Source organism: Betta splendens, chromosome 22 (genome assembly GCF_900634795.4).
Source record: "Betta splendens chromosome 22, fBetSpl5.4, whole genome shotgun sequence".
Taxonomy (NCBI): Eukaryota; Metazoa; Chordata; class Actinopteri; order Anabantiformes; family Osphronemidae; genus Betta; species Betta splendens.
This window is the reverse complement of record NC_040900.2, coordinates 5,143,306-5,158,097: the sequence shown is the minus strand read 5'-3', so window position 1 is coordinate 5,158,097 and position 14,792 is coordinate 5,143,306. Positions and strand designations below refer to the sequence as shown.

Sequence of the window (14,792 nt, the reverse complement as noted above, 5' to 3'; positions counted from 1 at the left end):
TAATGCGGCTGGGAGGGTCGGATTTTCCCTCGTTTTGTCGTAACCACGTGTGACAGACAGGGGGAGAAAGGGAGTTGTCGCCAAAGTCAGATTTATAGTGCGTTACGACAAAATCAATACGGTAAGCGTTAATTCAGCGTCTTTAATTGTTTGTATACATTAAACTGGCATGTGGCCCTTTTGCATATATTCACAGATTTCAGATAGCTGCGTAGACAGTGCACCAAGCATAACATTTGTATATGAGGCACTCGTTTGAGCTTTTAGAGAACAGTCCACATTACCATATAATCACACACAAAGAAAAGGGAACCATGATGGTTTGGTGTTGTTTTAATAATTAAATATCAGCATTAAGTAGACAGTTACAAATTAAAGGTAAAATTGTTAAAAGCATAATGCAACATTACAAGCTGGACAGTCTGCACCAAATCCCTGAGTTAATAGAGTAATAATTCCTTTTTACAGTTAAAGTTTGCCAGGAATGATATACATGCAGTCCCTCACATAAAGCTAATGTCTTGTCAAGTATCAAACAGCTTATACATTTGTTATGGCTTTAGTATTTGTAGTGACCATTTGGTGGAAGTTAAAAAACTTCCCAGTAATAACGTAACATGTTCCTCCTGTCAGACAACTTGCAGCCTAAACACAGTGCACATTAGTTCCATGTTCTCTTCACTCTTGGAACGAAAAGTAGAGCTTGGTATAAAATTAAGACTGATGCTAAAAGATGTTTCATGCCTCGGACAAACAAGAACCTAACGTATCAAATGTGTCAAACAGACAAAATGTATTTTTGACACATCTGTGACAAAATAAATATTTTGCAATCAGTGGCCAATCCCACATCACAAAATAATGCCAATGCCCTAGGAGGCAATCTTTATATCCAGGAAATTATAAAGTGATACACAAATTGAGCCATGCTTTTCATTCTTTCATTGTCAATTTGAATAAAACAAATCAAACACAAGGGCATTCAAACTCCTGTTAAACTACAGTCCATGAGCGAGTGACTATTCCTCATCAGGGAACTTGAATTTCGCATAGACAATGAGCATGACTACAGACATGACGACGCACAGTGATCCTATAACAAGATAGGCAATGCCCAGGAAGTCGTTCTTGCCACCCATCCAGGACACATTGCTGAGCACCACCTTCTTTCTGCCCCCAAAGTCTACAACAGGATAGCCTGAGAGAAACACTGTTAAGGATATATACCAAGAACACAAATGCACTGAAGCAAAAATACAAGGAACCATTCCTTTGGCAATACATTAGCCACAGTAATTTAAACCAGATTACTGGTATTCTTAACACCCGTATGACATTTTGAAAGGCTGTGCATATTTGCTTAAGTCATTTACCTACCTCAAAAAAATTTGCCTGTTGTTTTCACCTCAAGGAGCACTTGAGTCATCGCTGACTCCACCCAGTAAGCAAAAAGAATCTGTCCCACGGGCAGAACTAGTCTGACAAGCCACTGCTGGTGTAACCTAACAATAAGTTGCCATTTGAATACCTGACCCCGACTGAATCCCACTTTATGGCTGCAAACATTAAATCCACTGAATCACCACATGTAATGTGGGTATTGGTATATTAACCTAATAACTCAAAAATGCTCAGTTAGTAGAGAAACAAATATGTTGTATAACATCAACATTTCAATGCATCAGAATATTTCAAGCAGATAAGGATACTGTAGTTAATGTTGAGCAGGTAGTTTCCAGCTGGTAGACCCTGTGCATAATCCCCCTGTGTGATTCGTCGGTACAGCTTTCTGAAATTTGGCAGGGCTGCCCTCCTCATCCACACCAGGAAATCTTGGTTGATGAAGCCATTGTTGCTACTGTCTGTGGGGTCCAACTCATAAGCAGGTTTGGTCCAATTTATAGGTTTCACCGTATCTGAAATTCAAATATCTAATCAGTTATTATGATTTTCCAAGAGTACATCACCTTTAATGTGGTTTCTCCTAAAGAATCCCTTACCCACACTCTAGTCCACTATTTAGTGCAGCAAACTATATATTAATCATAATTCACCACACCACCTTAATTAAATATGAATAATCAACATGATAACGCTACTGAACAGAACAAATAGTAAGTTTAAAGTGTTACTATTGAAAGCATTCTGCAGCGGCGTGACACTGGGGTTTCGGTATTTGATGCTGTAGTCTGTCCACCAAGCAATTCCTTGTCCATCCCAAGGTACCAGCTTGTTTGTTCCATTGACAACCTGATATAGCTGAAAGGTGTCTTTAAAACAAAAAACACACAATGACGATTAGTAAAAAGGAATACATTCTACAGGTTATTCCAAATATATTGTAGGCCATTAAGTTACTTTTACATACCGCTGAACATGCTGTTGGCTACTGATCCACATGGAACAATGGGTTTGTTGCTGGAGTCGTACTGGTATGGACTACAGCTGGAACTAGGACTCTTCAACACAGAATGCAGTGTTTTCAGGGGTCAAGTAGCAGCCCATACTCCTTTTCTTAATAAAATAGAAATAGTGCATGTTTTTCAGTGTCGTATGGCTCTCACTCACTGTGAAGTATGATGTGTCTCCAAACAGCTGGTTATCATCCTTGGAAACACCATACCTTCTGTGGTTCTGGAAGAAGTTGGACAAAGCATAATAAAAGAAGACAGGCCCCTGTTGAGAAAAATTGATTATGAGTAATACAAAGGTATATGGTTTATTTCAACATATTACACACTTTATGTTTGATGGTATGGAAATTGCTTTGCGACCTTAAAGGTACTGTTAAGGGAGAAGCTTATTTGGCATTGACAGTTTTTTTGATTTGGGGCAATACACTTATAACAAGGTGCTGTTTTATCATCCCCGGTGTAGTCGATCTGTGTTTGGAAAGAAAAAAGAAGTTATTACTTAACTATGCACAAAAAAATAGTTTTTTTCATTTAGGACATAAATAAAGCCGGGGAGGAAGGCGGTGTCAATTCCAACATTTTCCTTTTTTTAATTCATTATAACTTAAACACATCTTTTATATTCTGAGCAAAAAAAATATCTGTTTGTTTGTTGTGTTCATTCATACCTCCAGCACTTGGATGCTCTGTGAAGTGACAAAGAGAGCGACACCGATTCCAATAAAAGCTGCTCCGATGATTAAAAACCCTGGGATGACGATGCCAGCGGAGAGCATGGGCTGCCATGCTGGAAGCCTCTGCTGAGTAAAGGCCGTGTTGTCAGGCCGGTTGGTTGACTCCTGCTCATGTTTCACCATTTTCCTCTTACTGTAACACAGACAGATGTTATTCTGGTCATCATTTGTCATTTGTCAGAACCCTATGACAGCAGTATAACATATATTATTACTGACAAATGTAAAACACTTCCCGGTGAACCAGCATAAATTTGCTAGATTTATACACTTTTACTACTGTTATAATGGATATATATTTGAGAACGTAACATGGTACAGTTAGCACAATTCATTTTATATATATTCCGTCATAATTATACAAGTATTTTTTTCAGCAAGATGTACCAGCTACATTTAGCTACCAGCAACACCCAAAGTAGCCAGGAAGAAAACGAAAACCAGCGAAATGCCACACTTTGCTTTCAAGAAAGTAAACTAATTTGAACAACAAATGTATCAATATTTGCTATATGCCAAGTATCACTCACACAATCTGGTAAAAGGAGAAAACGGAGTCAACAAACCATCGGTAAACGACGTTACTAAATAAACGTGACGGAAGCGAACACCTTTACCTGTCTTCCGCCCTTGTTTCGGCTCATCGTTCTTCCCCGGCGGTGACGTCACCGTAGCAACGAGCCAATTCTGGATCAGTTGTCTCGTTCAATAGCCAACCACAAAGGGCAGCTTCACCCCTGATTAAACAAAGATCGGTGGGATGGTTCAAATAACCTTAAATAACGAAGACCTATGTAAAAGACGGGGCCACCCTGGATGGACAATCTCGCACATTACTAATAAATAACGAATTAATTGGTAGCATTCCAATCTTTACGCTAAGCGAAGACGAAACGTACAAAAAATTATCGTTTTTAAGGAAAAAGAGATACATAAATGACTTTAATCAATTAATTAAGAAGCCTTATTTTTCGGCAATTCACTTGAGTACCAAGGGTGTAAGCACGTTTGTTATTATACAAAGAACACCTTGAACAACACAGAGCAAAAATGACATCGTTTTCAAACGCCACCCATTGCGGTAGAATGCGAGTAAAACGTGTCCGCCCGTTTATTTGACTGACAGTTATTTAGACTAATCATTTTGCTGAGTAATACTGCGTGCTGTCTGGGATGCGCCAATCACGAAAGACTACATTGAGAGGAGGACCTGCTGCCGTGCCGTCTTTGTGTTGACATCTTCAGGTTTAAGAGGTAATATAATGAGTTTTTAACATTTATGCTTAGCATTATTCTGTAAAATATCTATTAATCTTGTATGGAAATCCACTGATCCCGATCCCTTCGCAATCGAAGCCGATGTTTTATTTTTTACTGCCTTTCACCTGCTACTATGCCGCTATTGGTTCTAGCAACGGTCTATTGTTAGCGGCATCGCTAAAGTCGCTAAAACACAATCTCGTAAAATAATTAGACCAGATATACGTTTAGAAGTGTTTCGAGTTCATGCTTGCGTTATAGCATTTACTGCTATTCTACATATGCCTTCATATTTTATTCGAATGCGGTATATACGATTTCCATGGCTAAACAGCTAACGTTACCGTAAGCTAAGTCAAGCTAACAGTGATAGCTGTGCCATTCTGCTGCTCGAAGTTAGCTAACTAGCTAGCTAATGCTAGTCCATCTGCTCAAATGGAAATCAATGAAATCATAACGCACTTGTCACAGCAAAGATTTCTGAATAACATTTAGGGTCACTTAAGTTCAAAATGATCCGAGGCCCAAAAGAATACAGCCAGCCTTCAGGTTTTCTCGCTTTTGTATTTTTACTTATTAATTTAATAAAGTCCTGATAAACAAGTCATCTATAAAGTAACAGGTAGAAGGTTATCAATGGATATGTGTTACTTGGATTTCTAGAGATGTGGCTACATTAAATTAGCTTCAGTATAGAATAAGAGAACAAACCCGTTTTTGTTTAGCAGGTCTTGTTCGTAACCATATTTCTGGTTCTGTCTTCATTTTGTAGTGTTTGAATGGATATAACCAGGTGCACGGAGAAATGGGTAAAACAAGACAAGGTTACTGTACCACGGAGACCCCATTTCATAAAACCATGACATTCATGCACAGTTAATATTATTTAACTCACTCAGTAAAACAGATTTTATGAGAACCTAGACAATATGTTGTAACTGCTGTTTTAGCTGGTTCAGTCACTGCCTTCAACAACAAAGTGACCAGTTTCTACTAGTGTCAAGGACCAGGAGTATTTACCTCTGCTGCATTCCATAACATACCATAATAAAACATTTTAAATAGTTTTTTCCACGCACACAACCAATCATACTTCATTATTTTCGACTTATTCTTTAGGAGTCGTTGTAGTGTTTTTTTTTTGTTAATTAAAATGCTTTGACATCCCACTGCTGAGACATAACAATTTAACCATTTCACTTATTGTTCACATATTTTGATGTATGTTTTAATTTAGGGGTTTAAACTAATTTCCCTTCCCCCTGTTTCCAGGAGAGGCCTCCGACATCTTCCATAATGCTGTCTAGCAAGAAGTCAGATGCTGGCTCCTCTTCCTCCTCTTCTTCTGCCGGAGCAGTGGGTGATAGGGCTCCAATATCAGATGCTCAGACTGGTTCCTCAGCCTCATCTGCAGGAGCTTTAGATACAAAAAAGAAGGAGAGGTCATCTCCTAGTGGGGAAGCTGGGGGGGGGCCTTTGCCTCATCAAGCAGGTCCTGGGGGGGCAGACCCGGACTCAGCTGAAGTCCGCAGGACGAGTCGCCGCAAGCGAGCAAAAGTAAACATTTTAGATTTTCGTAAGCTCAGTGAAGAAATCTGCACAGTGACGTGGATTTTATAATTGAGTTTGGCAGTGGCAGAATTCCTACTGTGTTTTTTTAAAGGATTAGTAGAGACTTCACTGAGTAGACTACTGTTTTTGCAGGTTATGATCACTGCAGTAAATTGGGTTACATAATGCTGGTTTTAATGATGCTTTTATTGTGCCTACTGTTGCAGGTGGAGTACCGCGAGATGGATGAGAGCCTGGCTAATCTGTCGGAAGACGAATATTACTCGGAGGAAGAGAGGAATGCCAAGGCAGAAAAGGAGAGGAAACAGGTCATTCCTCCCCCAGCTCCACCCGTAGAGGAGGAGAACGAAAGTGAACCAGAGGAACCGTCTGGTGAGGCCTCATGCCAGAAGCATGACATAAATCTTGATGACTGTGTTAAGAAAATAAAGATACATTTGTGATATTTATGTTCATTTTCAGGTGTGGAAGGGGCTGCGTTTCAGAGCCGTCTTCCCCATGACCGCATGACATCCCAGGAAGCCGCCTGCTTCCCTGACATTATCAGTGGTCCCCAACAGACTCAGAAAGTGTTCCTCTACATCCGCAACCGTACAGTAAGTGCTAATCTAATTGTAAAGGACTGTGGTTTGATTGTTTCATACATATGTACTGTACTATATTTAAATTCATAATTTCTTTATTCAGCTCCAACTGTGGCTGGACAACCCTAAGATCCAGCTGACCTTTGAAGCCACAGCACAGCAGCTTGAAGCTCCTTATAACAGTAAGTTGGTTTTCCCATGTCAAAGTTTTTTTCATAAGAAATGCCCTTGTACAAAAGTGGAGATTTATTGTGCATCTTTTCTCCTTTTAGGTGATGCAGTTCTGGTTCACAGGATACACAGCTATCTAGAAAGGCATGGACTCATTAACTTTGGCATTTACAAGAGGGTCAAGCCTTTACCCAGTGAGTTCAGTCGATTCACTTTGCAGATAGACTGGCTCTGGTCATAGGTCCAATGAGACTGAAGCCAAAGCAGCTGAGTTGTTGATCTGTGTAGATTAACTATTTGACATACTTTCTGCTTGTTGCAGCTAAGAAAACAGGCAAGGTTATTGTCATTGGTGGGGGTGTGTCCGGTTTGGCTGCAGCCAGGCAGCTACAAAGCTTTGGAATGGATGTTACAGTACTGGAGGCCCGGGTAGGTCACCATTCGCTGCTAATCCTTTGGAGCTATCATAACTATTTACTTACTACTTCTATTTACAGTGTTATACATTTGTTTTAATGCAGTATAACGTTATATTTGCAGAGTTCATTATGTTTTACCTATTTTTTTTCTGACAGGATCGTGTTGGAGGGAGGGTGGCCACTTTTAGGAAGGGCAACTATGTTGCTGATCTGGGAGCCATGGTCGTGACAGGACTGGGTGAGTCTGTTTGTTTCTAATTTCTCATTATATTTTTCCTATTAAGTAAAAGAATTCTGTTCCATGACATCAACTGAACTCAAATTACCATCTTCAGGATGCAAAGTCTTAATTATATTTGACCGAAGCGATAGGACTTGGATCTTAGTTGTTTATGATTCACGGTTTAGTACTGCTACAGATAATGTAATTTTCCTTTTTATAGGGATTCTGCACTTGCTTGCATTCACCTGTAGGGGGTGATGTAATACCAACGAATTCTGTGTCACTGTCTGTGTGTGTCTCTCCCTGTTCAGGGGGAAATCCCATGGCAGTAATAAGTAAGCAGGTTAACATGGAACTGGCCAAGATCAAACAGAAGTGCCCACTTTATGAAGCCAATGGCCAAGCAGTAAGTGTAACCAAGCAAGCAATGAGGTTCCTCTCTTTCCTGACATGGCCAGCTCCCTGTGTGTGGTTCTTTTTTTAAATGGCATAAATTATTATTTAATATATTTATATATTTGTTTTTATATTGCTGTTATTGTTATTTGCACAAACCCCAAATGCTGTGTAACAGCCTTATAGTTAGAATGGGCACAGAATCATGCAGGTGATTTCCAAACCATCTGATGCTTGAAAATTAAATGCCTGCTTTAATCTTGCTGAGCTTCACATGAGGTCAAGTTCTCTTACGTTCACGGGTTAAATCTGCAGCTGTGTTAGATATGTGTATCCGAACTTCATTTTTCAAACCAGGACCTTGTGTTGTTTACTTCCTTTTAACAAAAGATGTTTATGTATACACTTCAGTTTCCTCTTGGCAGTGCTGTGTTTTTCAGTTTATAGCCGTTCTCCTACCATGTTGTTGTCCTGGGGCTGAGATCTGGCTTTCCACGAGCCACAAAAACAAAATGAATGGTGGATTCGTTTAACTGAGAACCCTCGTGTCATCGACAACAGCTTCAGTTCCTTTCAGGGCAGAGCATAATTCAAAACAGATCTAGACTAATGTCATTATCCTAGGAATAAACAGTGTTTCCCCTCTTTTTTTTTCTTTTTCTTCTGTCCATCAAGTGGCAGCCAGAGTAGTAGGATGTTTAGGTTCATGTTCGGGACACTTCCATTGAAGTGGAGACAATCCTCTCATAAAGCATCCACGTCATGTGTTACTGGTTTCCTTCTCCACAGGAAAAAGCAAATTAAATGTACATGTTTTACTTTTGTGCAAATCTGTTTGAGGTTAAATTTGTTTACTTAACATGTTCTTTCTCTCCCCCCCTCTCTCCCCCCTCCTTTCTTGTCCTCTCAACTACTCCTGTATTCATCATTTGGTGAACTACTAAAGGGTGAACGGTGCACAAGTGTATGTATTGATTCATTTCTATAGTAATTTGATCAATTTGGCATGTAGTCACTCAAATGTTGACTGAAATTTGTGTGACCATGAGCTGGAAACTGTTTAGTAGTAGTTGTACTAAACAGTTTAGCTGGAAACTGCCATCACTGCTGTGACTGACAGCACCGTGTCTGTCATGTGACTGTTGTTGTGTCTAGGTGCCAAAAGAGAAAGATGAGATGGTGGAGCAAGAGTTTAACAGATTGCTAGAGGCCACCTCATACCTTAGTCACCAGCTGGACTTCAACTTCCTCAACAATAAGCCCGTTTCTCTGGGACAGGCCCTGGAGGTGGTCATACAGTGAGTATGGGGTACTTTATATGTGGAAGATCTGTCTCCAAATACACACAACCACTATTGATAATATTGTCTATGTTTTCACAGGCTGCAGGAGAAGCATGTCAAAGACGAACAGATAGAACACTGGAAAAAGATTGTAAAGACTCAGGAGGATCTCAGGGATCTACTCAACAAGGTGAGCATAGCTGGGTTTTTTTATTGAAACATGTTTCTCCATGCTGTCTACTGTCCTGTCTGCCACCATCTTTCATGACTTCCTTAAACTCCCTGTTTTCCCCTCAGATGGTGACAGCTAAGGAACGCATTAAGGAGCTCCATCAGCAGTATAAAGAGGCCAGCGAAGTCAAACCACCGAGAGATATCACAGCAGAGTTCCTGGTGAAGAGCAAGCACCGTGACCTCACTGCACTGTGCAAAGTGAGCTCAAACTCTAATATTAGAAACTATAACTGTGGCTAATTTCTCTAGTGTCTCTGACCAGGCAGAAATCAGACTCTGGACCTAAAATAGTCTAGTCAAAACTGTTAAGTGTTAAAGCTAAGTATTTCCAGCTGCACCTATGCATCACAGGGTCTTCACTGTGTGAACCACTTTGGATTAGGGCATTGGTTATTAGGTGATATAAAGTCAGTCACCACTAGATGCACAACAGAACATTCCACTAAAAATGTTCAGTTATTGCAAAGAAGTGGAAGCATCAACCAGACATATTTTATTGGCTACCAGGTCAGTTCAGTGCCTCATTGACTTTCTAATGCTGTGCTACTAAGTAAACCGGACAGGCTGTGTTTAAGTGGTTTAATGCTTCGGTATTATTAAAGTGAGTGTTTTATTTTTGGTGCAGACAAATCACCTCCGCTGCTGCAACGTGTGTATTTTAGGAGAGTCTAGTTGGTTTAAACACAGCTGGTGTCTGAGCTGGATCTGTCTGCTGCCTATCCGCTGATGAGAAAACACTTTAAGGCGTTGAATCACAGTCTGATTGCCTTTGTGTATGCGGATGTACGCACACGTTTCCATCAAGGAAGAACGGACATAACAGTGTGTTTGAGTTGGTTCATGCACTAGAGTCACATACCTAGACAACATAACAGGACCTAATGCCAGTAACAGCATGACCCTGAGGTTAAGACAGTCATTTTTGTAAAGACTGCTTGTTTTTGTAAATGTGCTCTCAGACACACGTTTGCCAACATTAAGTGATCAACAGCTTGTAAAGTCTCAATTTACAGTTTAAGATATAAATATATTTCGTTTTGTTTTCATACCACTTAATCATCAACCTAATTAATATTTGGGTTCGGGCTTCCAGAAGATCTCTGTTCATAGTAAACATGCAGCCTCCCAACAGTTAGAGCTTTTAGTGAAAATGGTTCCCCTGCCTTTTCCTTGTGTAGGAGTACGATGAGTTGGTGGAGTTGCAGGTCAAACTGGAGGAGAAGCTACAGGAGCTGGAGGCCAATCCACCAAGGTACGAGAAGGCAGAGAAAGTGTCTCAAACTGCAGCATTATACTGTTCTTATCCAGCGGGAGCACCGGCAGAGCAATGACAGAAACATCTCTAAATGCTTCAATGAACCTGTTACGTCAAAATTGCGTTGTTGGAGCCCTGCAGCCCTTAGCAACAGATAATTACCGACAATTTACCTGTTTCTTATTATTATTTACTGAAAGGTAGTTACCAGTGTCCTTGTGAGCCAAAGCCTGTGCATGAGCAGACTTGTCTTTCATGTCCTAATAGCTGTCAGTGTTCATCACTCTGTCCGTCCTGTCTTTCCACAGTGATGTTTACCTGTCATCCAGGGATCGGCAGATCCTAGACTGGCATTTTGCCAACTTGGAGTTTGCCAACGCTACACCCCTCTCCACCCTTTCTCTGAAGCACTGGGATCAGGTATTTACATGTACCCAATAATACCCCATTAGTTAAGTTTAGGTACCAGACGTGTGAACGCTCACCTTTTAGTGCAGAAGTTTATGGTTGGTTCATTAAAGGAATCGCTGTGTTATTTGACAGGATGATGACTTTGAGTTCACTGGCAGTCACCTGACAGTAAGGAATGGATACTCTTGCGTTCCCGTGGCCCTGGCGGAGGGTTTGGACATCAAACTAAACACAGCCGTGCGGCAGGTCCGATACACAGCATCCGGTGAGTGCTAAGAACTGATGTATTTCCATTTTGCTGCTCACATGTAGAACGTGCATGAACCTTTTCTCCGCCTGTCCATTTTCCAGGCTGTGAAGTCATTGCTGTGAACACTCGCTCCACGACGCAGACCTTCATATACAAGTGCGATGCCGTGCTGTGCACTTTGCCCCTCGGTGTGCTGAAGCAGCAGCCACCTGCTGTGCAGTTCGTTCCCCCGCTGCCCGAGTGGAAGACGTCTGCCATACAGAGGATGGGCTTTGGAAACCTCAACAAGGTCAGCTGGAGCTACAGAGTCACGTCAGAGCCCTAGTTTCTAACCAGCAAACCTCAACATGTCCGCAGCACGATTATGCAATCTCAGCTGCTCTCATTCCAGCAGAGGGCGCTCTACCCCTCACGTGGCTCTGACTAGTGCTGGCACTGGAAATGCTAAACAGGATGAGTTGTTCACACACAATTAATCTCTTCTGTTCTGTCTTCACCGCCTAAAGGTGGTGTTGTGTTTTGACCGCGTGTTCTGGGATCCCAGCGTCAACCTGTTTGGTCATGTCGGCTCCACCACGGCAAGTCGGGGCGAGCTCTTCCTCTTCTGGAACCTCTACAAAGGTGACGAGTTCACATTCTTTTTGCCTAAATAATAACTTAAATAATTGATGTCACTTTCCTGTGCATAAAATACTCCTTAAAGGAAATCATTCATAGTGTTTATAAAAGTCTCTTTTCTTCTCAGCTCCAATCCTGCTTGCTCTTATGGCGGGTGAGGCTGCTGGCATCATGGAGAACATCAGTGATGATGTTATTGTTGGACGCTGCCTGGCCATTCTCAAAGGAATATTTGGAAGCAGCGCTGTACCCCAGGTATGATGAGCAGAGAGCCAGACAACCTTGACTTTTCACTTACTCCACATACCAATTAGTTTGTTATAAAATATACATAATTTGACAAAGCGCAGCTTTATGTTTTTTGTTTACAGGAAAGTTGTGGTTGGTTATATTTTAAGTTCAATCATTGGGGTTTTTTTTTGTTGGTTTTTCCACAACTTTAAGTGGAATGTCAAATTCGTTCCTGAACTGACCCCCATAACCAGAACGTTACGCAGGGAGCATATGTGAAAGGCACTCGCAAGTGAAGCTGCATCCAAACCACACATCAGTGTAAATCATTTTCTTATGGCTTCAAATGGGATAAAATGATATGCGTGGAAGCCAGCGCTGGAGCTGTTTGCAAGCCAGCTGTTTACGGACCCGGCTAATATCATGGAAACTCCTAAAAGTCCTGTGTTGTTTGTTGTCATGGCAGCCAAAGGAAACCGTAGTCACGCGGTGGCGAGCCGACCCCTGGGCGCGAGGCTCCTACTCGTACGTCGCCGCAGGTTCTTCGGGGAACGACTACGACCTCATGGCACAGCCCATCACACCCGGCCCGGCTATACCCGGAGCCTCGCAGGTAAACGCAGACACTGAAGGAGAGAGGCTTGACTTTTGGGTGAGAACGTGTGTGTGTGAGAAAGCCTGCCGCAATTCTTAACCAAACCCAAGCAGAGCAGTTTATTTGCAACACAGATGTTTTTTGGCTGTTTTGATGTTGGCATGCTGATTGATGCACTCAACTCTTATTTATGTGTCGACTGATGGCTTCTGGCAGTTCACAGCCACATGTCCCCCCCCCCGCCTCACCCATCCTCAGCTCACTTTTAACTCTCTATTACGTTGAAAGAAGCCAGCATCGCTCTCGGTTTCATGCCTTTTCCTCCCTCCGCCCTCCAGCCCGTCCCCCGCCTCTTCTTTGCCGGCGAGCACACCATCAGGAACTACCCGGCCACCGTCCACGGCGCCCTGCTCAGCGGGCTCCGCGAGGCCGGCCGCATCGCGGACCAGTTCCTGGGCGCCATGTACACGCTGCCCAGACAGGCCGCTCCCACCGCTGCCAGCAACCCTCAGCAGCCGCAGCCCACCCCCAGCGTCTGAAGCGGCCCCTCACACTTCCTGCCAACACAAAACTGTCCGGACAACTACAGCAGTTCACGGGAGAACTTTTGCACATGCGCAGCTCACATTTCTGTATGTGAAGTCCTTCAGTCTGGAAAGAATTACACTTCCTGGTGCATTTATACAGTGATTTTTATTTCCTTTGTAAGTAGGCACATTCCTAACAAAATGTGAGAACACACACACATACCTACATCTGTCGACTAGAAAAAAGCCTAACTGACTAAAAAGTAGGCTGTCTGTAAAAACGAGGAGGAGAAAAACCAAACTTGCATCACGTACTGGTGCAAGTCTTAAAAAAGGAGCGAGGCATTATTTTTGGTACTTAGTGTTTCAGTGTAAATGATACCATGTGGAGCTTGCTTGCGATACTCAACATTTATTTATGTGCCCCTGTGCGAGTGGCGAAGCAAAGGCTAAAAATGTCTCTACTACTTGTACACACGAGCTAAAAGCAGACGTTCTACGAGGCAAACGACCACCTCAGCACAGGCCCGGTCCGCTAAAGGCACGTCTCCTCTAGTGTCATTCCCGAGGCCTCGTCTGCTTTGTCCTAAGCCTTCAACCTTTGCTCTCTACTTTAGCTGTGTGCCTCGTCAATGTAGGTTTCAGGAAATAGTAAAAATAGTTGAATTAAAAACTAAAAGATGCTTATGTTGAAAGAATTGTGAATGTTTCTGTTGCCATAGCGGTTGTATTTTTATTATCACATATTATGTCACTTTTTTTATATTGTCGGTTGTTTTGTTATTAAAAGGAGACAGAATTTGCGTCTTCACTTCAACATGTTTGTTCTAGAAGCGATTCCTTCCCACTCTGCCGCTGTGTCACCTGCAGACGGGGTGTTTGGGAGAAGGGAAGGTTTGACCCGTCACTGACCCTCCTCCGCTGCAGGTCTGGCACATCTATTGCACTGTGTGCGGCAGAGAGATGGGGCCCCTGGCAGCGGTTGCACGTAGTGGGGGTTCTGGAGGATTAAAATGGTCCAGCATGAGCTAGTTTCTCTTTTCTGTGGGGTTGTATTCCAGGACTCGGTGCCCCTCTGTTTCCATGCACTCTGGACCGTCGCGGGCTCTGTTTTCCCCCGGAGCTGCGGTTATTATTATCGTGACCAAAGGAGATGTTTGATGTAACAACAGTAATTTGAGCTGGGGTTTTGGACAGCTGTACTGGGGTATTTTCACCTCCCTGGTAAACCGTAGGCTCAAAGCCGCGTGTAACTGTTGACTGGTGGGATTATTTTTCATTATGGCCTCAGGCTCGCATCGGCCGATTACTTGATAGAGAGGCGGTTACAGAGACATGCCGGATGAGAGGGCACAGCGTGCCCGAGCACATCGCGTGATTCACAGGTGTGGGGTGGAATGTGCACCTACGCAGGTAGAAAAAGCGCCCACAGGCTGATACTTGTAATCTGAACATCATCCACGGTCAAATTTAGCACGGCCACGTTAGCATTTAGCTCCAAGCACATCTATGATTAACCTCTCGAAGCTGCTTGTGAATCACTTCTCTAAATGACACAAATGTTCAGTTGCGAATCAAGGCTCGACCTCCGACCCCGCGGATGCGCAGGCACAAA

General features: G+C 42.6%; 2 protein-coding genes across 7 annotated transcripts; one reads left to right on the top strand and one right to left on the bottom strand.

The window, feature by feature from the left end:
- Positions 1-317: 317 nt before the first annotated feature.
- Positions 318-3,907, bottom strand: tmem30b (transmembrane protein 30B). Of its 4 annotated transcripts, none has more exons than XM_029138552.3 (8): positions 3,766-3,907; positions 3,083-3,281; positions 2,775-2,882; positions 2,569-2,676; positions 2,369-2,459; positions 2,133-2,270; positions 1,710-1,916; positions 318-1,198 (listed from the first exon to the last, which is right to left on the bottom strand). In XM_029138552.3, exons 2-8 carry the CDS (start codon positions 3,269-3,271, stop codon positions 1,020-1,022), a joined length of 1,020 nt encoding a protein of 339 aa, XP_028994385.1. In that variant the 5' UTR covers positions 3,272-3,281; positions 3,766-3,907; the 3' UTR covers positions 318-1,019. The 4 variants fall into 4 exon arrangements, with proteins under 4 accessions (XP_028994385.1, XP_028994384.1, XP_028994386.1 ...); XM_029138551.2 differs by having other exon boundaries at positions 3,679-3,788; XM_029138553.2 differs by having other exon boundaries at positions 3,715-3,783.
- A 405-nt stretch (positions 3,908-4,312) lies between these two features.
- kdm1a (lysine (K)-specific demethylase 1a) lies at positions 4,313-13,976 on the top strand. 3 transcript variants are annotated; one of them, XM_029138539.3, is made up of 22 exons: positions 4,313-4,402; positions 5,181-5,217; positions 5,681-5,965; positions 6,184-6,352; positions 6,443-6,576; positions 6,668-6,746; positions 6,837-6,929; positions 7,058-7,164; positions 7,311-7,392; positions 7,689-7,783; positions 8,720-8,737; positions 8,929-9,071; positions 9,156-9,246; positions 9,354-9,488; positions 10,469-10,542; positions 10,854-10,965; positions 11,089-11,221; positions 11,308-11,495; positions 11,713-11,827; positions 11,952-12,079; positions 12,522-12,668; positions 12,989-13,976. In XM_029138539.3, exons 2-22 carry the CDS (start codon positions 5,188-5,190, stop codon positions 13,187-13,189), a joined length of 2,559 nt encoding a protein of 852 aa, XP_028994372.1. In that variant the 5' UTR covers positions 4,313-4,402; positions 5,181-5,187; the 3' UTR covers positions 13,190-13,976. The 3 variants fall into 3 exon arrangements, with proteins under 3 accessions (XP_028994372.1, XP_028994371.1, XP_028994370.1); XM_029138538.3 differs by having other exon boundaries at positions 4,315-4,402; positions 5,181-5,232; positions 6,187-6,352; XM_029138537.3 differs by having other exon boundaries at positions 4,320-4,402; positions 5,181-5,232.
- The last annotated feature ends 816 nt before the right edge of the window (positions 13,977-14,792 follow it).